This window comes from Arachis duranensis, chromosome 6 (assembly GCF_000817695.3).
Source record: "Arachis duranensis cultivar V14167 chromosome 6, aradu.V14167.gnm2.J7QH, whole genome shotgun sequence".
Lineage (NCBI taxonomy): Eukaryota > Viridiplantae > Streptophyta > Magnoliopsida > Fabales > Fabaceae > Arachis > Arachis duranensis.
In genome coordinates this window covers 12,011,551-12,032,221 of record NC_029777.3, presented here as the reverse complement: position 1 = coordinate 12,032,221, position 20,671 = coordinate 12,011,551, and the positions used below count along the sequence as shown (strand labels likewise).

The window sequence follows — 20,671 nt, the reverse complement described above, 5'->3', positions numbered from 1 at the left end:
ATATTCCAAAACTAAAAATAAGACTTATTCTTTTGATATTTTCAAGGCAGATCAAATATTTTAAATTTTATTAAAAGATAAGCAGCTTATTTTACCAGAAGAAAAAAAGATGCCTTCAGCTGATGAAATAAAGAATAAAAATTTTTGTAAGTTTCATTAGGTATTCTCACACACCACTAATAATTGCGCCCGTTTTAGGGATTTGATACAAAAAGCCATTGAGGAGGGAAGGTTGAAGTTTGAGGATAAAACTGCTATGAAGGTGGATGCTGAACCATTTGCTGCTGATTCAAATTATGTTGAGCCATTTAATTTATCAGTCAACATGATAGGAATTGATGCTACGGTGACTAGTGCTCAAGATGAAAATAAAGACCTAAGAATTTTTGAGCAAGACAAAAAGTCAGTTTATCCTTGTCCTAGTAAGGATTTGTTAGATTTTTTATTGAGAATTAAAGAATCTGGTAGCACCATTGCTATGTGCCCAAAGTGCAATGCTGTTTTTGACAAGGAAGCTGCAAAAGAGTTTGAAAAGTACAAAGTTGAAGAGAAAGAAAAGGCTGAGTTGAGAAAGAAGATTACTGACAAAGAAAAAGAAACTAACGAGCTAAAGCAGAAGATAGCGAGGGAAAACAAAAGTTGGGCGGTCAAACTCCTTTGAACAAGTGTGTCACAACACTGGGGTACAACCCGTCAACCAGAAGATGAAGACTGTAGTTATGATTGATGAAAAATCTGATGGATTTTCTCAAAAGACAAGAGTTCCTCCCACCAAAATTTCAAACAATAAATGGGTCCAAAATGTGAGAAATGTGCAGAATCAACCTACTGCTTTTGCAAGAGGAAAAAACAAATGGGTGAAGCCTAGACTTTTTAAGCCCAGGTACTACGAGTCTCAATTATGGAACATGAATCATGCACAAGACGAAGGTAGTATATATATTCCAAAAAATATGCATGTTCCCTTAAAGTTAATTTATTCTTGTTATAATCCTAACATGCAACAGGTTCCTAATTATTCTCCTTGGCCAAATTATCAAAATATTCCAAAATATTCTCCTTTTATAATTTTTGAGCAAAAAGAAAATATACCTGAGTATGTTCCTTTGGATCCATACAAGGGACACAGGGTAGATTTTTCTCTTTTGCCAACCATGGACAAGCCTACAGAAACAGGCAATTTTTCTAATCACCCTAAATTCAATAAAAATATAAAGAAGAATCTTGTTAGAAAGAAGGTAATGGTTGAAAATAAGGGAGAAAAAGATGAAGATTTAATTACTGATAATTTTGACATTGATTTTGATGACAGGTTAAAAGCAATATTTGGTGTTAAGTAATCTATAGCTGTAGTGTCAATACTACCTGAGGAGTATAGTCAAGTCCAGGAAGTAGAGTCATTAGAAGATAATTGTTATGATGTCTTTTCTGGAAGCGAATGCTTATTGCTAGATGGCAATATGTGTGGTGGAGGATTGTTTGAGAAGCCTATTGAAAATGATAAGGAACACTTGCGTCCACTACATATCAAGGCTCGTATTGATGGAAGGATAGTCAATAAGATTTTGGTTGACGGGGGAGTTGTTGTTAATCTCATGCCTGAGAAAATGATGAGAAGGCTTGGAAAGACTGAAAAAGATCTGATTAAAAGTAGCATTGGGGTAACAGATTTTAATGGAAGGACTTCTTCTATTAGAGGTGTGGTTCTGCTGTCAATTGAGGTTGGTTCTGTCAATAGGCCAACTCTACTTATTGTGGTTCCTTCAAAGGCTGGTTTTAACTTGCTTTTGGGACGTGATTAGATTCATGGAATGAGTGCTATTCCATCCACTTTACATCAAAAGTTGATTTTCTGGAACGAAGATGGAGGAGTGGAAGAAGTTCCTGCTGATAATAGTACATATTACTATGATGAAATGCATATGGAGTTTAGATGCAAAATAGATATGAATGGTTTTATTTTAGTCCCTAAGGCCGGGGAGGATATGGCCTCAGGAGAAACTTAGATGATGAGCTTGACGAGCCAACTGGCTCGGCTGTCAGCCTATATGACAGACAGAGAAGGGTGCATTGACAATGTACCTTATGATTGTATATATGATGATGGTCCTTTAGGTTTTGAAAAAAATAACACTGACACTATAAAAAAATTTGTGGTGCAGGATTCTTTGGAGGAAGTAGATATTGGTAACGGTGATTATCCTAGACCAACATATGTGAGCAAGATGCTGCCTGATGATTTCAAACAAGAAATGGTGAAAATTTTGAAGGAATATTGCTACTGTTTTGCATGGGATTATGCAGAGATGCCAGGCTTGAATCGTGAATTAGTAGAACATCAACTGCCATTGAAAGTCAATGTCAAACCTGTAAAGCAGCCACCAAGGAGATTTACTCCTGAAGTCGTGCAGAAGATTAAAGAAGAGGTTGAAAGGCTTCTTAAGGCTAAGTTTATAAGAACAGCAAGGTATGTCAACTGGATTTCTAATATTGTTCCTGTCATGAAAAAGAATGGAAAATTAAGGGTTTGCATTGATTTTAGAAATTTAAATTCTACAACACCAAAAGATAAATATTCAATGTCTATAGCTGATATGTTGATAGATTCTACTGCTGGTCATGAAATGTTAAGTTTTATGGATGGATATTCAAGTTATAATCAAATATACATAGCTGAGGAAGATGTGTCAAAAACTGTATTTAGGTGTCCGGTGCTTTAGGAACTTTTGAATGGGTTGTGATGCCATTTGGGCTAAAAAATGCTGGTGCAACTTATCAAAGGACGATGAATAAAATTTTTCATGACTTTATTGTAAATTTTATGGAAATTTATATTGATAATGTGGTTGTCAAATCAAATGCTAAAAAAGAGCATCTAGAATATTTAAAAAAAACATTTGAAAGAATGAGAAAGCATAAATTGAAAATGAATCCCTTAAAATGTGCTTTTGGTATGAGTGCAGGAAATTTTCCTGGTTTCTTAGTGCAGAAATAAGGGATTGAAATTGACAAAAATAAGGCAAAAGCTATCTTAGAGGCTCCTCCCCCAGCAAACAAAAAGAAACTGCAAGTATTTTTAGGGAAGGTTAATTACCTCAGAAGGTTCATTTCCAATCTGTCAGAAAAAACTAAGGTTTTTGCGTCTCTGATCAAGTTGAAAAAAGAGGAAGAGTTCCAATGGAAAACAGAGCATCAAGAAGCTTTTGACAACATCAAGCAGTATTTGACTAATCCTCCTATTATGACACCTCCAAGGCACAGAGCACCTCTAAAATTTTAAGTGTCAGCTTCTGAAATAACAATTGGTGGAATGTTGGCTCCAGAAGATGAGAATGGCAACAAAAGAGTGATTTATTACCTAAATCGTGTGCTAAATGATGTTGAGAGTTGTTATTCTTCAATTGAGAAACTTTGTTTAGCTTTATATTTTTCTTGTTTAAAACTTAAGTACTATTTGATTCCTAGGAATGTTTATATAATTTCTAAGTTTGATGTTCTTAAATATATGTTGTCTTCTCCAATATTGCATGGTAGACTAGGAAAATGGATGTTGGTCTTAACGGAATTTTCTTTACATTTTGTTCCTGCAAGAGCCGTTAAAGGTCAGGTTCTAGCTGATTTCTTGGTTGACCATCCTTGTATTGACATTGATGAGAGTTTAATGGGTTTCGTTGGTTTGGTGTCTTGGAAATTATATTTTGATGGTTCATGCCATAAGGGTGGTGTTGGTATAGGAATTTTAATTATCTCTCCAAGTGGTGAGCCAAGTAAATTCCTCTTTAAATTGAATTATTCATGTTCCAACAATGAGGCAGAGTATGAAGCGTTAATAATGGGACTGGAATTATTATTAGAAAGAGGAGTTAAAAATGTAAAAATTTTGGAGATTCACAACTTGTAGTCCGTCAAGTATCACTTGAGTATAGGTGTGTTAGTGAAAATCTAAGAAAGTATTTCAATGTGGCTACAAAGTTGTTGAGCAAATTTGACAATGTCATTTTAAGGTATGTTCTAAGGGAGTTAAATCAAGAAGCGAATGAAGTAGCTCAAATTACTTTAAAATATAAGATCAAGCCCTCAGCACTAGAAAAATTGATAAGGATAAAGGACATATTTATGCCTTTGAGAGAAAGAGAAGTGTTGTCATTAGAAAAATTAGACCCAGAAGATTGGAGAGTATCAATTTTGGAATATTTAGAAAATCCAAGTCTTAGTGTCGATAGAAAACTTAAATATAGGGCTCAAAGTTATGTTCTAATGAATATTGTCTTCTTTAAGAAATCTATTGATGGAAACTTCTTGACATGTTTAGGAGAAAAAGAAGCGTATTTGGCTCTTGCTGAAGTACACGAGGGAATTTGTGGTGCCCATCAATCGGAGGAAAAAATGAAATGGGTGATAAATAGGAGAAGATTGTATTGACCAACTATCCAAAGAGATTGTATAAATTATGCTAGGTCCTATGAAGAATTCTAGAAACATGGAAGCCTTCAACATATTCCAGCGTCAGAATTGCATGTTATAATTAAACCATGGCTATTTAGAGGTTGGGCTTTAGATCTGATCAGACAAATTCACCCACATTCTTCTAAAGGTCATAAGTTCATTTTGGTTGGTGTTGATTGTTTTTCTAAATGGGTAGAGGCTATCCCTTTAAGGGAGGTGACTCACAATGAAATAATTGATTTTATTGAGGAGCATATTGTGCATATGTTTGAAATTCCTCATCAGTCTATTACCACTGATCAAGAAACCATGTTTATTGGGAAAAAGATCATGGAATATGCCAAGTCTAGGGATATAAAAATGCTTTCTTCTACACCGTATTATGCCCAAGTCAATGGACAAGTGGAGGCAGCGAATAAAATTTTGATTGCATTAATTAAAAAACACATTGGAAGGCAGCCAAGAAATTGGCACTAAACTCTCAGTCAAGTTCTTTGGGCTTACCGAAATTCTCCAAGAGGTTCTATTGGAAACACTCCGTATAAGCTAGTTTACGGTCATGATGCGGTATTACCAATTGATATTAATCTGCAAAGTATAAGGGTGGGTAGACAAGATGAGATACCAGTAGTAGATTATTGGAATTCTTTGTATGATTAGCTCAATGAACTAGATGATGAAAGGTTGAGAGCTTTAGAGTGGGTGATTCGACAAAAATAGATTATGTCAAAATCATACAACCGCCGTGTTAAAGCAAAGACATTCGTAGTAGAAGATTTAGTGTGGAAAATAATTTTGCCTATAGACAAAAAGTAAAAAACTTACAGTAAGTGGTCCCCAACTTGGGAAGGACCTTATGTAGTTAACAAGATTTATTCTGAAAATGTCTATAAGATTATTGAAGTCGGATCAGGAAGAAGAATTCCTTCAATAAATGGCAAATATCTAAAAGTATATAGGCCAAGCATACATGAGATAAACATTCCACATGTTTAAGGACACGAGAATACCCAGTTGAAGTGTCAAAGAAAATATATATATATAGCTAACTAATAGTTGCAAGTCAGTTTGTAAAAGCTAACATGTCCTTGTGATGTCTCTGAGTTGCAAGTTCCATTGACAGTGTAAAGCATTAAGATTATGAGACAAATATGTGTCCAAAGCATCAATTTAAAATAAGAATCAATACAAAAATAACTTATCATTTTGTGAGTGCAGTATAGTACATGCCAACATATAGAACTCAAAGTTTAGTGAACAAAAGCTAGAAGCATGTCAATAAATGCGCATTTGTTTTAATTTGACAGCACTTGAGGCGAATGCACACAAGATGGCATGCACCAGTGCAACCTGACATGAACATATATGGAGGTCATCATAAATGAAATACAAAAGAGGTCACTGTGATATTAATAATTGGCTTAGTGTGAAGTAATGTAATAACTTCCTAAAAATTAACAAGTGTCCAGTCTCCAAAACAAGGATAGAGTGCATACAAAAGCAAGTAATAAACAAAACTCTAAAAGTTCAAGAAGTGAAGATTGCAGAGACATATTAAAATCACAAAAGTTCACATAAAAAATACAAGACTAAATTTCAAAAATCTCCTTCAAGCGAGTAACTTCAGTTTGGAGAGCGGTTTGGAAGATCCTGGCTTCTTTGGCAGCTTCCTGTGAGGAGAGCATCTTCTCTTCAAGTGACTATAAGGCTGCATTGCTACTATCAAGCATGCTACTTGCTTTGCCAAATTTAGCCTCATTCTTCATCAAAGCAGCATCCAGCCTATTTTTTACTCATCTATTGACAATCAGCTGTTGTTCCAAGTCTCAAATTTTTTCAGATAACTCATCAGCCTGATCTTTTGCTTTTGTAATATGGGCAACCAGGGTAGCTTTGGCAGTCCAAAAGAAGAAGTGTCTTGTTTCAACTTAGAAAGAGTTTCGGTTAATTATTGATATGATGAGATAGCTGCTTGAGAATCCAGAAATTTGGCATAAAGGTCCTCATAAACCTTCTGTAAGTGAGCTAACAAAGGATCAATAGTCTCAGGATGTGGTGTAGTTGAAAAAGTTTGAAGAATATCAGAAAGCTGAGCCTTAAACTGCAGATCGGTAGCAAGTGTCAAAATAGGTTTGGATAGAATGACACTGAGTTGTTGGCCCAATAGAAGCAGGATGGAATTGTCGATAATCTTGGTCGTGGGAGGTGTAGTATGGGGCTGTTCTGCTGAAAGGTGACTTTGAATGGTGGAACAAGATTCAACTACGGCCTTCTGTATTTCTATGCTACATGAAAATGTCTCATTTAGACTTTCTAAATCAGCCAATAAATCATTCACCACGTTAGGAGGTCTGAGCACGAATGAAAGTGATTGGCATTTGTTTTTCTGACCGCTCACTTGAGGGATTTCAGAATTTTGAAGCTAAACAAAAAATACAAAAGCAAGTGTTAAGATAAATAAAGAAGATATAAGGAAGAGATACTAATAATCAGGCTAAATGACATGTCATACCTTATTGGCATGGGTTTTAGGTGTAGGCTTATCAGATGTGGCAGCCATCATATTTTCAGTACTAGGCACAATTAAAGAGATGGTAGGAGACATAGTGACCTAAAACAAGAAGTGAAATGAGGACAAAGATAATTAACGAAAAAAAATCAGCATGAGAGATATCATCATCATGTAAGTTCTTTAAGATAATGCTATTTTAATATGGAGGATGTGAAAATATATAAAAATACCCGAGAAGCAAGTTGACCACTGGGGCTATGAGCATCGACATCATCTTCCGAAAGAGAACTTACTCACTGATTTATCACTAGACGAGGTGTTCTCGTTCTCCTCTTCATTGTGTTGAGAGATTACCAGTCCATCAAGATTGTCATTGGATGTATTTGATGTGTCATCCTTATCATCACTATTTGAAGATGTTGACACTTCAATTGGTTCAAGTCTTCTTTTTACCTTCCAGCTTGAGTAATTAAAATTAATTTTTTTTCTACAAGCCTACTAGAAGACTTTCTCAAAAGAGGATTGGTAGCAAGTGGGGTAATTGTTTTCTTTGTAATAATAATAATAATAATAATAATAATAATAATAATAAACTATAATTTTTTAAATAAAAATGAGCAAATGATTTAGTTGTAATTACCTTTTTTGACGATTGGTGCTCTTCTCACTTGTTGTATTAAAAAAATAGTGGTCATGCTTTGACAACAAGTACCGAAAGCAACTTTAATGGAGGAGTAATGGGTCTTCCACCAAGAAAAGAATGAATATGTGGTCAACGGACAAGGCTTAAAAAAGAATAGGTGGAATTTATTTCTCCGTGCAGTATTATCTTTCTGAATGTGCAACAGATCTTCTAGTGAAGTAGCTTTGACATGCAAAGATTGTGGCTCTTGAAGATGGTAAGGAGATGGAATGGCCTGAGCTAATCCAAATTGTCTTGAAACGGCATTTGGCATATAGACCGCTGTTCTTAGGTCATCTTCACCTGGGAATCCAACAAAAAATAATTGGGGAGTCAAGAACTGTAACCAAATAGTGATGCTTTCCTTTTGTGTAACCTTAGCTGGAGTAAAAGATTACGTCAACCATTTCGGACCAGTTTGACAATTAGCAAAGGGAGTCAGATTGATGTTACGGTCTTTCTCTGGCAAGTGATAGAAAGCACGGAAGAAGTGTTTCATCTTATCATGTGAGGCCATTAACTTGTCAGGAAAGACTAAGTTAAGCAGACGGTGTCCAGCAATCATAGAATCTGTAGGACCTTTTCGGGTCGAACGTGGCTGTAGCTCAGATTAAAAAATACCGGACAGTCACAATTGAAAAAACCAAATGGGACCGTCAACATTAGTGATTCTTTTTTTTCTCCCTCATAAGCGCTGTGATCTAATCTAGAGTGAGATATAATCGAGGCAGGAATAATTTGGCTAAACACAGTCTCTTACCTTCAGCTAACATAATGGCCAATGGGAGATAAGTGACTTCAACTTGAATGCTTCGGGCACAGAAAACAACGCCGCTCAACCAATAGAGAAGGAAAGCTATGTGCTCATTATCGAAAACAAGTTCTTCATCTTGACCTTTGTTATTAAGAATGAAGCTTTGATAGGTGGTGGAAGAGATATCCATGGCATACTCAACCCCTGTGGTTGACTGGGTAGTAGTTAAAATTTCCTCTCCTAAGAGAGGTAAGCCAGTTATTGCAGCTACATCCAAAAGAGTAGAAGTAATCATACCGTATGGGGTGTGAAAAGTATGAGAAGTCTCATCCCAGAAATATAATGCACCTCCCATTAGTCCTGAATTAACAGTGTAAGAGTTTTTACTAAGCTGAATAGGTCATATATCACAATCTCTTTGCAGAGGGTCATTTTCTCAGTTTCAACCCTACCTAACCAAGCATGGTAACCTTCAATGTTGGTCTTTGAAGAATTTCTGAATAACCTATTGTTGGAATCGAAGTATCAAATGGGAATGAAGTCTTGAAAAGCAACGGATTTTCTTTAAGGGTGACCAGAAAAAATATTTTTTATCTTGTTTGCTAATTTAAGAGGGACAATAGGACCAATAAAAGCTGAATCTACACCGTCAATGGTTAAAGGGAGTAGCACCTGAGATTCCCATATCTTTGATTTTGAGGCATCTGGTTTAGGAGTAAAATTTTTGCCATTTTTGACAACAGGCTTATCACAAATGGCCACTTTAGATGAAGAAGGAAGACTTGTTGACAGATGGTGACTTGAGGTTGCCATAACAATGCATGAAAAATTCAAGTATTGGGTGCTGAGATTGTCAACGATTAACAAACAAGCTGTAAAGAAAAAAAATCCATAAATGAAACATGAAAAATTCATTATCTACTAGATTGATCATTGCTGAAAGTAAGGAGAATGTGTATATAATCTAAGCAAATCTCTTTGTTTTTACTGCATTTGTGTAATGTTGTTTTAGAGCATTGCCAGGGATCCTAGAATTACATTCTTAATTAAAAATTCCAATAACAAAAGTGATGCAAAAGCTAAATTATTCTTAATTAATATGGTCACAAGATAGCAATTGTTTCTACTGACAGTGAAAAAATTTAGTTAAATTAAAATAGATCATATTAGTGAAGGGGCCAAAATAAGCTCACTTACTGTTAGAAAGAAGTCTGGTAAAGCATCTCCTTCAGCAAGACCTCAAAGATTAGAAGACAGTTGAACCAGGAGAAAGCAAATAAAAAAAAAAACTCAAGACCTTATCCTCAACGCATTGTGAACAGGTTCTGGGGCAGCACACAATTTTCAATTAGGGAACATCAGGTTATATTTGTAGATATAATAATATATTACCAAAAAAAATGAACTTTCGACATGTTTGTGCCAAGAAAATGAACTATCCCTTTTATCCTATTTTTTGGGAGCAAAATGGACAAAAATATTTTTTTCTTTTTTCTTTTTTTCCTACCTCTTCTTTCGTATTTAAAAATAGAAAAAAGACAACAACATAGTAGAATTGAAGAGTAGGGTTTAACAGGCAAATCATAATTTAAATCAAAGAATATAAAAGAAAAAAAGGAGAATGCTCTTCTCTAGTACTCATAGTCATGAATAACACAAGAGATATTTTGCATGCCATTTTTGGGATTAGAGTTCTTCTCAATCAACAATGAAAAAAAGAAAGATAAAAATGGAGCTAGCAGTCAAGTCTTACCAGAAATATTAGAAAAATTAGGTATAATCAAATCCTTGTGAATAGAGAAAGTCCACCGTAGTAGATGAAATTTGAGAGAGTGAGAGGCACATTGTTGAAGAAGAAATTTTTTGATGTTCAAACTTCAAACATTAACATATTCTCTCTCTCACAAGTATTACAAGAAGATAAGAGTACTGAGCTATTTTACTTTTTGCTTAGCCAAAATAAAAATAAATAAATAAAATAACAAAGAAAAGAAAAAGAGTATAATACTCTTGTGTACTTTCTAAGTGATGTCTTAAGATTTCATTTTTATCAACACGTATTATTATTATTTATATACATTTTAAGAAAAATAATAAAACATACGTTTGTATATACTTATTTTATTATTATAAACAACAAAATTTTTCACTCTCAAACACTGTATGACTTTAAGTGAAAATTTTTGGGGATATTATGTTAGACGAAATATAATTTTTATAAGAAAATTATAAAAAGAAATAATTAGTTACATGTAGTATCTTCATATATAATAAGTGCGGGAACAGTTACAGGAAATTCAAATTTTTCGCAAGTGATGTACAAATGGTAACTGTCAGTTGACATTAGGTTAGTCTATAAATAAAGCTTTAGGAACACATAAGCAGTTCAGTTCTTCTTGAAAAACATTTAGAAACCCAAAACGCTCTCAGCTCCTTGGCATCACAGAGTAAAATTAGGAATCTTAAGTAATTTCTCTGAATTCAAACACTTGTACTTTGTTTTTTCCCAATTTTTATTAATAAAATTCCTCTACTTTTACGTCTTCTTCTCTTTTACGTTCATATTTCTCCTTTCATCTTCCTTTCTAATTTCTGTTTGTTTCAATTTCTGCAATTTATTTTGCCACCGGCACCTTGCATTTATATGTTTATTTATTACTTTCATTCCTTTTAATTTTATTTGACGTTACAATTGCGACGTTGAGACACCCACATTTTCTTTTAAACATTAACAAAAATTTGAGTAAAACAAATATCAATATATATTAATTGTTATACATACAGTGGTAAGATTTTTTATTTAATGTTAAAATAATATATATTGATATCGAAAAATTAATAGTAAAATATAAAAGTAATTGTTAACAAAAATTTTAGTAAAATCATAATTTAATAATTAAAAAATTATTGAAAGGTAGGTATCTTAGAAAAATATAATTTAATTATTAAATCTTTTAAAAGTATTTTGGTAAAAATACAATTTAATTAATAAAAAATAATTTAATAAAAGATATTTTGATAAGTAAAATTTAATGATAAAAAATAAAATTTTTGTTAATGGGTATTTTTTTAAAAAAATTATTTATTTTTTTTAAAAATAGATAAAGTTAATATTAGTTAACACAAAAAGTTTAAAATGGATTAAAAAAAAGATTTTTTAAAAGTTAAGAAGGAGAAAAATATACATTTATAAAATAAAAGAGAATAAAATATCATTTTAGCATCTTACAGAAGAAAAAAAGAAGAGAGAGAAATTTTCTCTTTTATTTATTTACTTGGCACTACAGTAGATAAAGAGTTATGTTCTAGTTCAATTTGAAATTTTGAATGCTTCATCATAGATTTATAGACAAGTACGTTATTTATTTTTGTGAGTCACCCAAGACAAGAACAGTGCACGTGTAAAGAGAAGAGCGTATATATATAGCTACTTCAAAGTTGATATAAAATTGTATGCAACGACGTAACTGAACTTGTAAAATCAACTCTTGGGAGTTTATCATTATACATATGATGATATAATAAGCAAATGAATGGGTTGTTTAAGCAAATTGGGTTCTTATTATATTGACATGGTATGAATGAATGACAAAAAAAAAGTAATAATAATGGGAAGATGAGAGTAGGTAATTAGGTTATTAATTGTGTGTAATTTTCCAACCATTGGTCACCATCAATAAAAGTTATGTTGAGGAATGGAAGAGCTTGTGTATCGTTTAATCTCTGCACATATGGTGCCCTCATTGCCATGCTAGCTCCGGGACCAGAGCAATTGTACTCTCCATAGAATATGGTCCTGCGTGCATTCATGCATCCATTTATTTAAAATAATCACACCGGTTTAGTAGTTTTAATTCATTCTATAGTGACTATTATTACTTACTGATCCCTTGAAGGGTCATTGAAATCGTTCCAACCTTCAGGGGCAATGATATCTGACATTGTTGTTGACACAAAAACAACACGTGAGTATGGTCTCCATGCCCTTCCTAACCATATTCTCCCACTCCCTCCTATTGTGCTGTTCACAAACACAAATCCTGTGTTATCATCCATGGATACTCTTCCATGAGCTGTCACTGCACCATTTATGCTCCTGTATCCTTGTGGCACTGGATTCGCTATAGAAACTATTTCACAATTCTGTACACACCAATATATGGCTAAGTTGTACTACTACTAAGTTTGTGCTAATCGATTATACAGTCATTCAATCACATTCGATATGTTAAGAGAATACCTCGTAAAAGGACCTTCCATCGCCAAATATGAAATCAATTGAGCCTTGGATATAGCAATCCCTGAAGTAATGGCGACCCTTATCATCATGAAGGGTGTCTTGTGCTCCAAAGAATCCACAACCCTTGAATTCAGCTTGATCTCCTGATATTCTGATTGCTACTGCTTGTGCTCCTTCAACCCCAGGACTTGGCATTGGTGCCAAGTTCTGTTTCAAAGAGCATATATATATATATATATATAACAAAGTTGAATTTATGTTAGTGTTATGATTAATTGTAACATAAGGTTTTTATTTTCATTGAGCTATCAAAAGTCATAACATCTAAATTTCTTCACCTACCATGAAGCTTATGTTCTTGGCAATGAAGTTGGATGCAAAAACTTGTACGGAACCACTATAGAATGTGCCATTTGCTGACTTTGCCGTGTCATTCCATGCAATTGCGGTTGAAGTGTAACCTTGTCCTTGAAATGTTATGTTGGCTTTGGTTCTTGGGACCATTACTTTCTCACTGACAAAGACGAAATCAGATGAACATGATCATGATGAGGCTATTTTCTTGAGACACTTTTATATGAAACCACAAAAGAAAAAGGTTCAAACTTACTAGTATATGCCCTTGTTAATCCAAATTATGGTTCTTTTTTGGCTTAAATCTGGAACTGCATTAACTGCTGCTTGTACTGTTGTGAAATTGCAGCAACCTTTTTGATCAACACATAGATAAGAAGTGGTGTTGGTGCTTGGAGGTGGAATCCCTGGTGGAAAATCATCACAAATGGAACCAGTATTTCCACTATCATCATCATCAGGGTGTTTCTTGTTATGATGATGATTATGATGATGGCCTCTGAAGAAGATGCATATATAAGGTAGTTGCAAACATGCATATGAATATGATGATGATGAGAAGGGTGTTATAGTGAAGTCTTTGAAAATGTTGAGAAACTGTTCATTTGGATTTATGAGATGCAAAGATGCAAAAACTGCAGCCAAGAGAACCAAAATAGATAAGAAATTGGTTTGGAGACTCATTATTTAATTTAATGGTTTTGCCAATTATGCAAAAAGCTAAGGATATATGAAATTCAGTTATGAAGATAGATATATTTATAAAAATGTAGAACATGTATGCACTTGAAGTCAAAGGTTTTGATGGCATGTCTTGCAAACTACCCTGTCCTATTGTTGGTTACTGGGGGAATTTCCATCCTCTACCAAACTTAGCTTTCAGATTATTTTGTGCTCAATTGTAAATTAATGTGTAACTCATCATAACACTTGGTTCATTCTCTTACTCTTTCTGCTTTGCAGCCACATCTTTCTGCAATGCATTACTATTAAATAGAGAACAATCTTTACGTAAATTACGTTCCAACATTATGGAAACATCTAATGGAAGTTTGGAATATATCTTATAATAATGAGATTTAAGTCTTTTTTTTTGTTTTAACTAGGATCTTTATAAACATTAAAAAACAATAAAAAAAATATAGGATACCAACTTAGCCAACATTCATTTTCTTTTTATTGTAAAATTATCTTTTTCACATTTATTTTTAGAGAATTTAGAATTTAGGATATAAAATTTAGAATTTAAAATAACAAAAAATTAACTAATATTAATTGAAAAAAATTGATTATGGTTGAAATTCTTTTATAAACATTTCTTTAGTTTGAGATGGTTTTTTTTTTTAAAGAGTAAAGTATCGTTTTGTCCCCAACGTATGTGGTAAGTCCTATTTGTGTCCCTAACGTTTAAATCATCCTATTTGTATCCCTAACGTTTATAAAAGTGATTCAATGTTATTCTACTATCAGTTATACTAACAAATCAGATTATATTTTTCAATTATTCTCGCTTGGATGTATTCATTCTCAATTAGGTCTCACTTGGATGTGTTCGATTTTAATATTATACCCACTATTTGTGTTTAGATTCAATTATGTATCTAGAAAAGTGAATTATGTAAATGTTGTAAGAATTAGTTTCAACTTTTGATGAGCTATTTTTTGAAGTATATCATCGATTCTATCATAGACATTTGTATTATAACTTCAATAAGAGATTTTTAAAATTCAAACTAAAGCGCTCATGATGTATAATTGACGTCAGGATAACATTGATTCACTTTTACAAACGTTAGAGATACAAATAGGACAATTTAAACGTTAAGGATACAAATAAGATTTGCCCAAAACATTGGAGACAAAAATAATACTTCACTCTTCTTTAAAACATTAGTAGATTACTATGGCGAATCCAACTAAACTTTTATAGATTGGAAAAAAAAAATATAGCAAAATTAAACCAAACTAAACTTCTCTTCCCAATCCATCCAATTGTTTTGTCACTAATAATTCAGAGAAACATTATTAGTGGGACACAAGGTCCCAATCTAAGCTTTATCTATCAGTTAGTTTATACTCTCTCTAAAGAGGGTTCTACCAAATTTGCCGGCAGAGATATTTACTATTTGGTCCCCAAAATAACTAAGGCTGAACATTGTAGAACTTCGTAATTAGAAAACAAAAAAAAACACATTCACATACATTAGTGCTAAAATAATTAGAAGAAAATTTAGGAGGATAAACTATTTTAAATGACTTTAACTTATTTAAATTCAACCGTTTAACCGTGTTATAACTTATGAATAACTTATGCATATAAAAAGTTTGGTGATTGAACGAAAACCCAATTGTTGCTTAGGCCAACAATTTTAATTTATATTAATCAATAATTTTAGTCAACTACTCAATACTCCCTGCAAGAATTATTGTTACCGGACATAATCCACAATGAGATAAGGTGTGAGCAGCACTCTGCAGCGGCATAGTAAAAGGTACAATGCAGATGCAGTTTCTGTAATTTTAATGTCGTACAGTCCGGAAATATTGATACCCCCACATGCATTTATGATATTGTTATGAAAATTCAAAGGATCAAATTCAAAAGAGTTTAATTTTAATAATCTCACAGTATAAAATGATTTATACAGTCATATAATTACAACTGTAATTTTAATTTTTCTTATATAATTAGATTTTTAAACTTACAATACATTAAAATTAAATTCAATTTAAAAAAAATTGTAAATGCAGAATAAAAGGCATGTAATCAAAACAAGGATGAAAAAACGGAGCTGGTTCGGTTGTCCCAGCAGAAAAATATAAAAATTGTTCACCTGTTTTTCAAAAGTCGGTTCAATTTCCATTGAAGAAAATCACCTCCATCATCATTGAAAATTGAAAATAATTACTACATCATCTAACTAAACATGAAAGCTTGACTAAGCATAAGTTAATTTCACCTCAAAGCCTACTACAAAATTACACATTAATCCATCAAAGTTCAAATAAGACATCCTATGACACAATGGAACAGCAAATCCACAAAATCTACTCTTGCCTTTGAAACAAGGGCCACATAAACATCAAACCAGAAACCAAAATCTGGTTCTTAACAATGGAAGCAAAGCAAACTCCATTTGATATCCGCACCTCTCTCGACTTAGAGCATGCAGTCAGTTCTTGCCGGCAGCCTCCTGAAGAAATTCAGTGGCACCGATGGAAGCTTGTGACGGAACCTCGGATGTCTCAACACATAAATTCCTGTCAGGAGGGCCACAACTTGGAATGGGGTGACATAGAGTACAATGGCTGCAACCAGACAGAAAATCACAAAAAGCGCCGTTGCTCTAGGATCTCTCCAGCTGAGCAAAGACTGCAGCCTTTCCCCCTGAGTCGCTAGGTCGCCAACCACGGTCTGTATCCTCCCAGCAATACTTCTGAGTCGATCATATCGCATCCTCACGATGTCAGAAGGCTTGGTGGTTGGAAATGTGTCGAATTCTTCATCTAGTTCATCAGGGTGTGCCGAATCAGCATGAGAGAGCCGGGTGTCCATATGAGGAGGGTGCCTTGGCCTCCATCTATAGTACCAAACTCCAATCAAGAAGAGGTAAAGGAATATGGTGGGTAAGATAAGCTCAGGGTACATGACCAATATGATAAACAAGATATGGATCAGAACCGTCGTGATCGGGTTTTTCCAGTTGCAAATCTGATCAAACCATTTTCCAACAGCAATCAGTCCACTCAAAACCCCCATGATCCTGAAAAAGTTGGCCTTGCTCCTTCTCATACTCCACATGTGGGATCCCACATCCAGCATGTACTCCACTATCTCCTTTCTCAAGGGTGGCTCAGCACGACTCAGCCTCATTGATACAATCTGAGTTGCTTGGTGCCTCAAACTGTCGAGCTGGCTGACAGTTAACGGGTGAATGTAATGCATTTTAGGCAATAAGGGTAGTGAGTACATGTGCATCATGTTAAGCAATGAAGAGCAAGTAAACCTAACAGCCAGGTGAATTTCACCCATTTTCTTCACCCCATTTGGATGAAGAACTAGGAGAGGATAGGAATGTGTGTAGACACGATCAGTCTCAAGGGTGGAAAGACGAATCCTCACCTTTCCGATCCTTGAATCTCTAGCCCCTCCTCCACCCTTATCACCACCATGCAAATGACAGTTATCAAAGACGCCAATTGTAATGACAGTGCAGGGATCAAAAACCTCCCAAGTATATTGCTCATTCCACCTTGGTTGAAAGCTATCAATGATGGTCCTCGTGCGCACCCACTTTTGCCCATATTTTGCTACACAATATGCATCTGTTGTCCCCCTACCATCTTTTGTTTTCATTGGCATCAAACCCTGTGCATTCAATATCCCCAATTCAAGAACTCCAATGCTGGACTTCCACAGCTGTTTCGCTGTTGGGCGGAGATCACTGCTGTAGTGAGTTGATTCATCCAAAACATGGTAACCACCTTCTAAGCAAATCCTCACATGAAGCCTGCTTGCAAACTTGATTTCCTTCTTCTTGTCCCCTTCCATAATTACAACATGTTTTTCGAGATTAACCCACCTAGTGTTCACAGGTTTGTGATCCAGTCTCCTGTCCACCGCCTGTAATGGAATTATACACCTCCCCAATACTTCCTCTTTGTTAGGGGCAACTCTGTCTTCCACACTCAAAATCAGTGGCTCCTCAAACGGTTCCGCAGCCACAAACATCAAATCCTCATTCCACATTGGATTGATTGTCCTACTCTGGGAGATTCTAGTCCTCAATGCTTGATTTCCCAGAATTGCCTTCACAAAAACATCAGGGTATCTACCCTTGTCGCTTGGTTGCAAGTCTTGTGCCTCTATCAAATTAACCCTCAAATACCAAAGTTTAGGAGACAGATACACCTTTGATCTAATGTTTGCAAGAGCATCAGTCCCGCTGACTGTCGCCGCATCCGAATGCCAAGCCTCGGGAAATGCTTCATCAGCTTGAGTGCCCATCCAAACTGCCAGCATTAGCTCTCCCTTCGCCTTGTTACCATTTTTGTCCTCCAGCCTATACCACTGTGGCGCCAGAGGGCTATCTGGAGGAACCCTCTTGGGGATCTCATTCAGGTCAAACCAGACACGACCAATGAAGTCATCCTTCACAACATCCTTATCTTTTACAGTAACCTCAAGCACCGAAGCCTGAATCCGGTCTTTCGAGAACGCAAAGACCTGATTCCATTCAGGATTAGTCTTCTTCTCGAAGTGTCGAGTGGTGCCTTTGTAATTTCCCAGCCTAACTTCAACATAAGGGTCACAACTGCCAGTGACATCCTTTGCAGGCAAGTCCTTCGCCTTTGAAACCCTCACATAAAGGTACTGCATTTGCTCAACAAGGTCATAGGTGCTAGTAAGTTTGTCACCGGAGACCTTACCACCTCCAAGGTGGGGCTTGGTCTCCTTCAGCAAAAAGTCCTCAGGTGGTGGTCTCTGCATCTTCTTAGTTCAAATCACCACCAAAACACCAACTTCAATAATGGAAGCTGGTTCACAACAATTTCAAAGAATATTCCAGGTCCTAGGGAACACTGTTTTTGAATTAAATACAACGGATATTAGGAGCCTGAAAAAACAAAAGGTGAAAAAACACAGCAGTCAAATAGCCGTTGCAGACTTCCAAATCGGTTCCCCTGAATATTCGGGAAACATTTAAATAACCAAACAACACGAGATAAATCCGAGCTTCAACAACAGAAGAAACTAAAAATTGGTGATTAATGCATAAGCAAATTACAGATCTCTGATATTCATGAGTGAAGATGCTTAAAAAGTGAACTTAATTAAAAACAAAGAACATTTACTCTAAGCCTCTAGATCCGATTTGTTACGCTGTAGAATTACGAAATCACATCACCGGAAAAATAATAATAAAATAAACATAATATAATAAAAAAAAATCAGATTCCACATGCATAAAGAGATAAACAATCTGAAGCCTAGAATGTTGGTGTGTTGTTGTTGCCAACACAATGTGGCATAAGATGAAGGATTAAAGCTTCAAAGTATCACTTTCCCCCGTTCCTATAACAAACACCCTTTAACCCAAGTTCATTTTTTTTCCCAAACAAGTATCACCCTTTTATAGTTTTGTTTTCTTCCCTTGGTTCAGTAATTTGTATGCTACACAATCCACACACAGAAAAGCTTAACCAAGAGCATCACAAGTTGATGGATTATACTGTACATGTAACCTTCCAATCTGAACAGATTTTCCAAGATTACTTTTTTAAAAATTAAAAATTAAAAAAGGTAATTTTGTACAAATGGGGTACCTTGAATCAGCAAAGGGTACTTAAAAGTAGAAAAATAATAAAGAATATGTAAGAAATTATAAGCAAAATAGAAGGAGATGAAGCAGAAGGGATTTTTATGGTTGTTTTTGTGCAATGAGGGAAGTTACCTTGATGAGAAGAGATTAACTTGTGAATAAGAAACGGAAGTTGGAAGCGGAGATTGAAATGGAAGGAATGTGAAGAGATAAGGGTTAGAAGAGAGAGAGAGAGAGAGAGAGAGAGTACACACTAACCCAAGAAAAGTAAAGAGGGCATTGAAGGAAGGAAAGAAGGAAGTGGTGAGTGGTGAGTCTCTCTATGCTTTTAATTTTTCTGAGTTTTTTTAATTGATTTTTTGTTTCCCTCTCTCTTGTCTTTGGGGTGGGGGGATGGTGGAGTGGGGCTAAGGATCTGATGAATCTATGCAAAATATACGATGAGGGGTGAGTGAGAGTGAGGGAGGGTTCTCTTTATGTTTCTCTCTCTCTCTCTCTCTCTCTCTGCTTTTTGAGAAGAGAAGGAGAGGTGTGTGCTGGTGGACCTCTGTTGCTGTACAGGGTGGTGGAGGAGTGCCGGTGGACCCGCCTCACGCGTGTCAGAATACACTCACACGTGTGCCACCTCATTTCTTTTGGCTTAACACTCACTTTCTTATCAATTTTAGTTAAATCAACATAATTGTTAAAAAGAATCAAATTATTCTAAAAAATATATTATAAACTCTAACCCATATTCTTAGTTAAGATAAATAAAGTTTAAAATTTTTTACTTTTTATATTTTTAAAATGTTTATATATTTTAATTTTACTCATTTAAATATTAAAAATAATAAAAAAGTAAATTATAACTCACCATCTTCATTCATTTACCTTTATTCTAGTACCAAATGAATTTCACAGCCGCATTTTAGACGAATTTATTATTATAATTTAATTTTGATGCAAAGTGTAGAGTAGTTTTACTGTTTTACACTGTATTTAATTGTGTAATATTATATCAATAAATATAATTATCTTTTACATTAATTACGTGGACGATTATAAAAAATATGTATATAATTATATGATTGTATTTTACACTATCAGTATATTAAAATTAAACTTTTATTGTTATAATTATTTTTAATTTGTTAATAATCTGTGCAATTGATAACACAATAGAATCAAAACTTCTAATTAATTATAATGTCATTTGGAATACATTATTAAATTAAAAATTGAAGTGAGTAATACTAAAAGTCTTATATTATATAGTACACTAATAATTATATAATTGGTGAAATAATAACACAAGATATAGTTCTAATGTCATTTTATGAATGAATTTATATTCCCTATTAAATGAAAGTTCAAGGAA

The 20,671-nt window shown here is 34.4% G+C and overlaps 3 protein-coding genes across 4 annotated transcripts; 1 reads left to right on the top strand and 2 right to left on the bottom strand.

Annotated features, from left to right (window-relative positions):
• Positions 1-2,048: 2,048 nt before the first annotated feature.
• Positions 2,049-2,720, top strand: LOC107492768 (uncharacterized). Its single transcript, XM_016113826.1, has one exon. It carries the CDS (start codon positions 2,049-2,051, stop codon positions 2,718-2,720), a length of 672 nt encoding a protein of 223 aa, XP_015969312.1.
• Positions 2,721-11,896: 9,176 nt separating this feature from the next.
• LOC107492816 (probable pectinesterase 8) lies at positions 11,897-13,689 on the bottom strand. Its single transcript, XM_016113871.3, has 5 exons — positions 13,245-13,689; positions 12,977-13,148; positions 12,635-12,841; positions 12,278-12,537; positions 11,897-12,190 (listed from the first exon to the last, which is right to left on the bottom strand). Exons 1-5 carry the CDS (start codon positions 13,670-13,672, stop codon positions 12,025-12,027), a joined length of 1,233 nt encoding a protein of 410 aa, XP_015969357.1. The 5' UTR covers positions 13,673-13,689; the 3' UTR covers positions 11,897-12,024.
• Positions 13,690-15,845: 2,156 nt separating this feature from the next.
• On the bottom strand, positions 15,846-19,813 carry LOC107492904 (FT-interacting protein 3). Of its 2 annotated transcripts, none has more exons than XM_016113971.3 (2): positions 19,444-19,813; positions 15,846-18,606 (listed from the first exon to the last, which is right to left on the bottom strand). In XM_016113971.3, exon 2 carries the CDS (start codon positions 18,477-18,479, stop codon positions 16,149-16,151), a length of 2,331 nt encoding a protein of 776 aa, XP_015969457.1. In that variant the 5' UTR covers positions 18,480-18,606; positions 19,444-19,813; the 3' UTR covers positions 15,846-16,148. The 2 variants fall into 2 exon arrangements, with proteins under 2 accessions (XP_015969457.1, XP_015969458.1); XM_016113972.3 differs by having other exon boundaries at positions 19,570-19,813.
• Between the last annotated feature and the right edge of the window lie 858 nt (positions 19,814-20,671).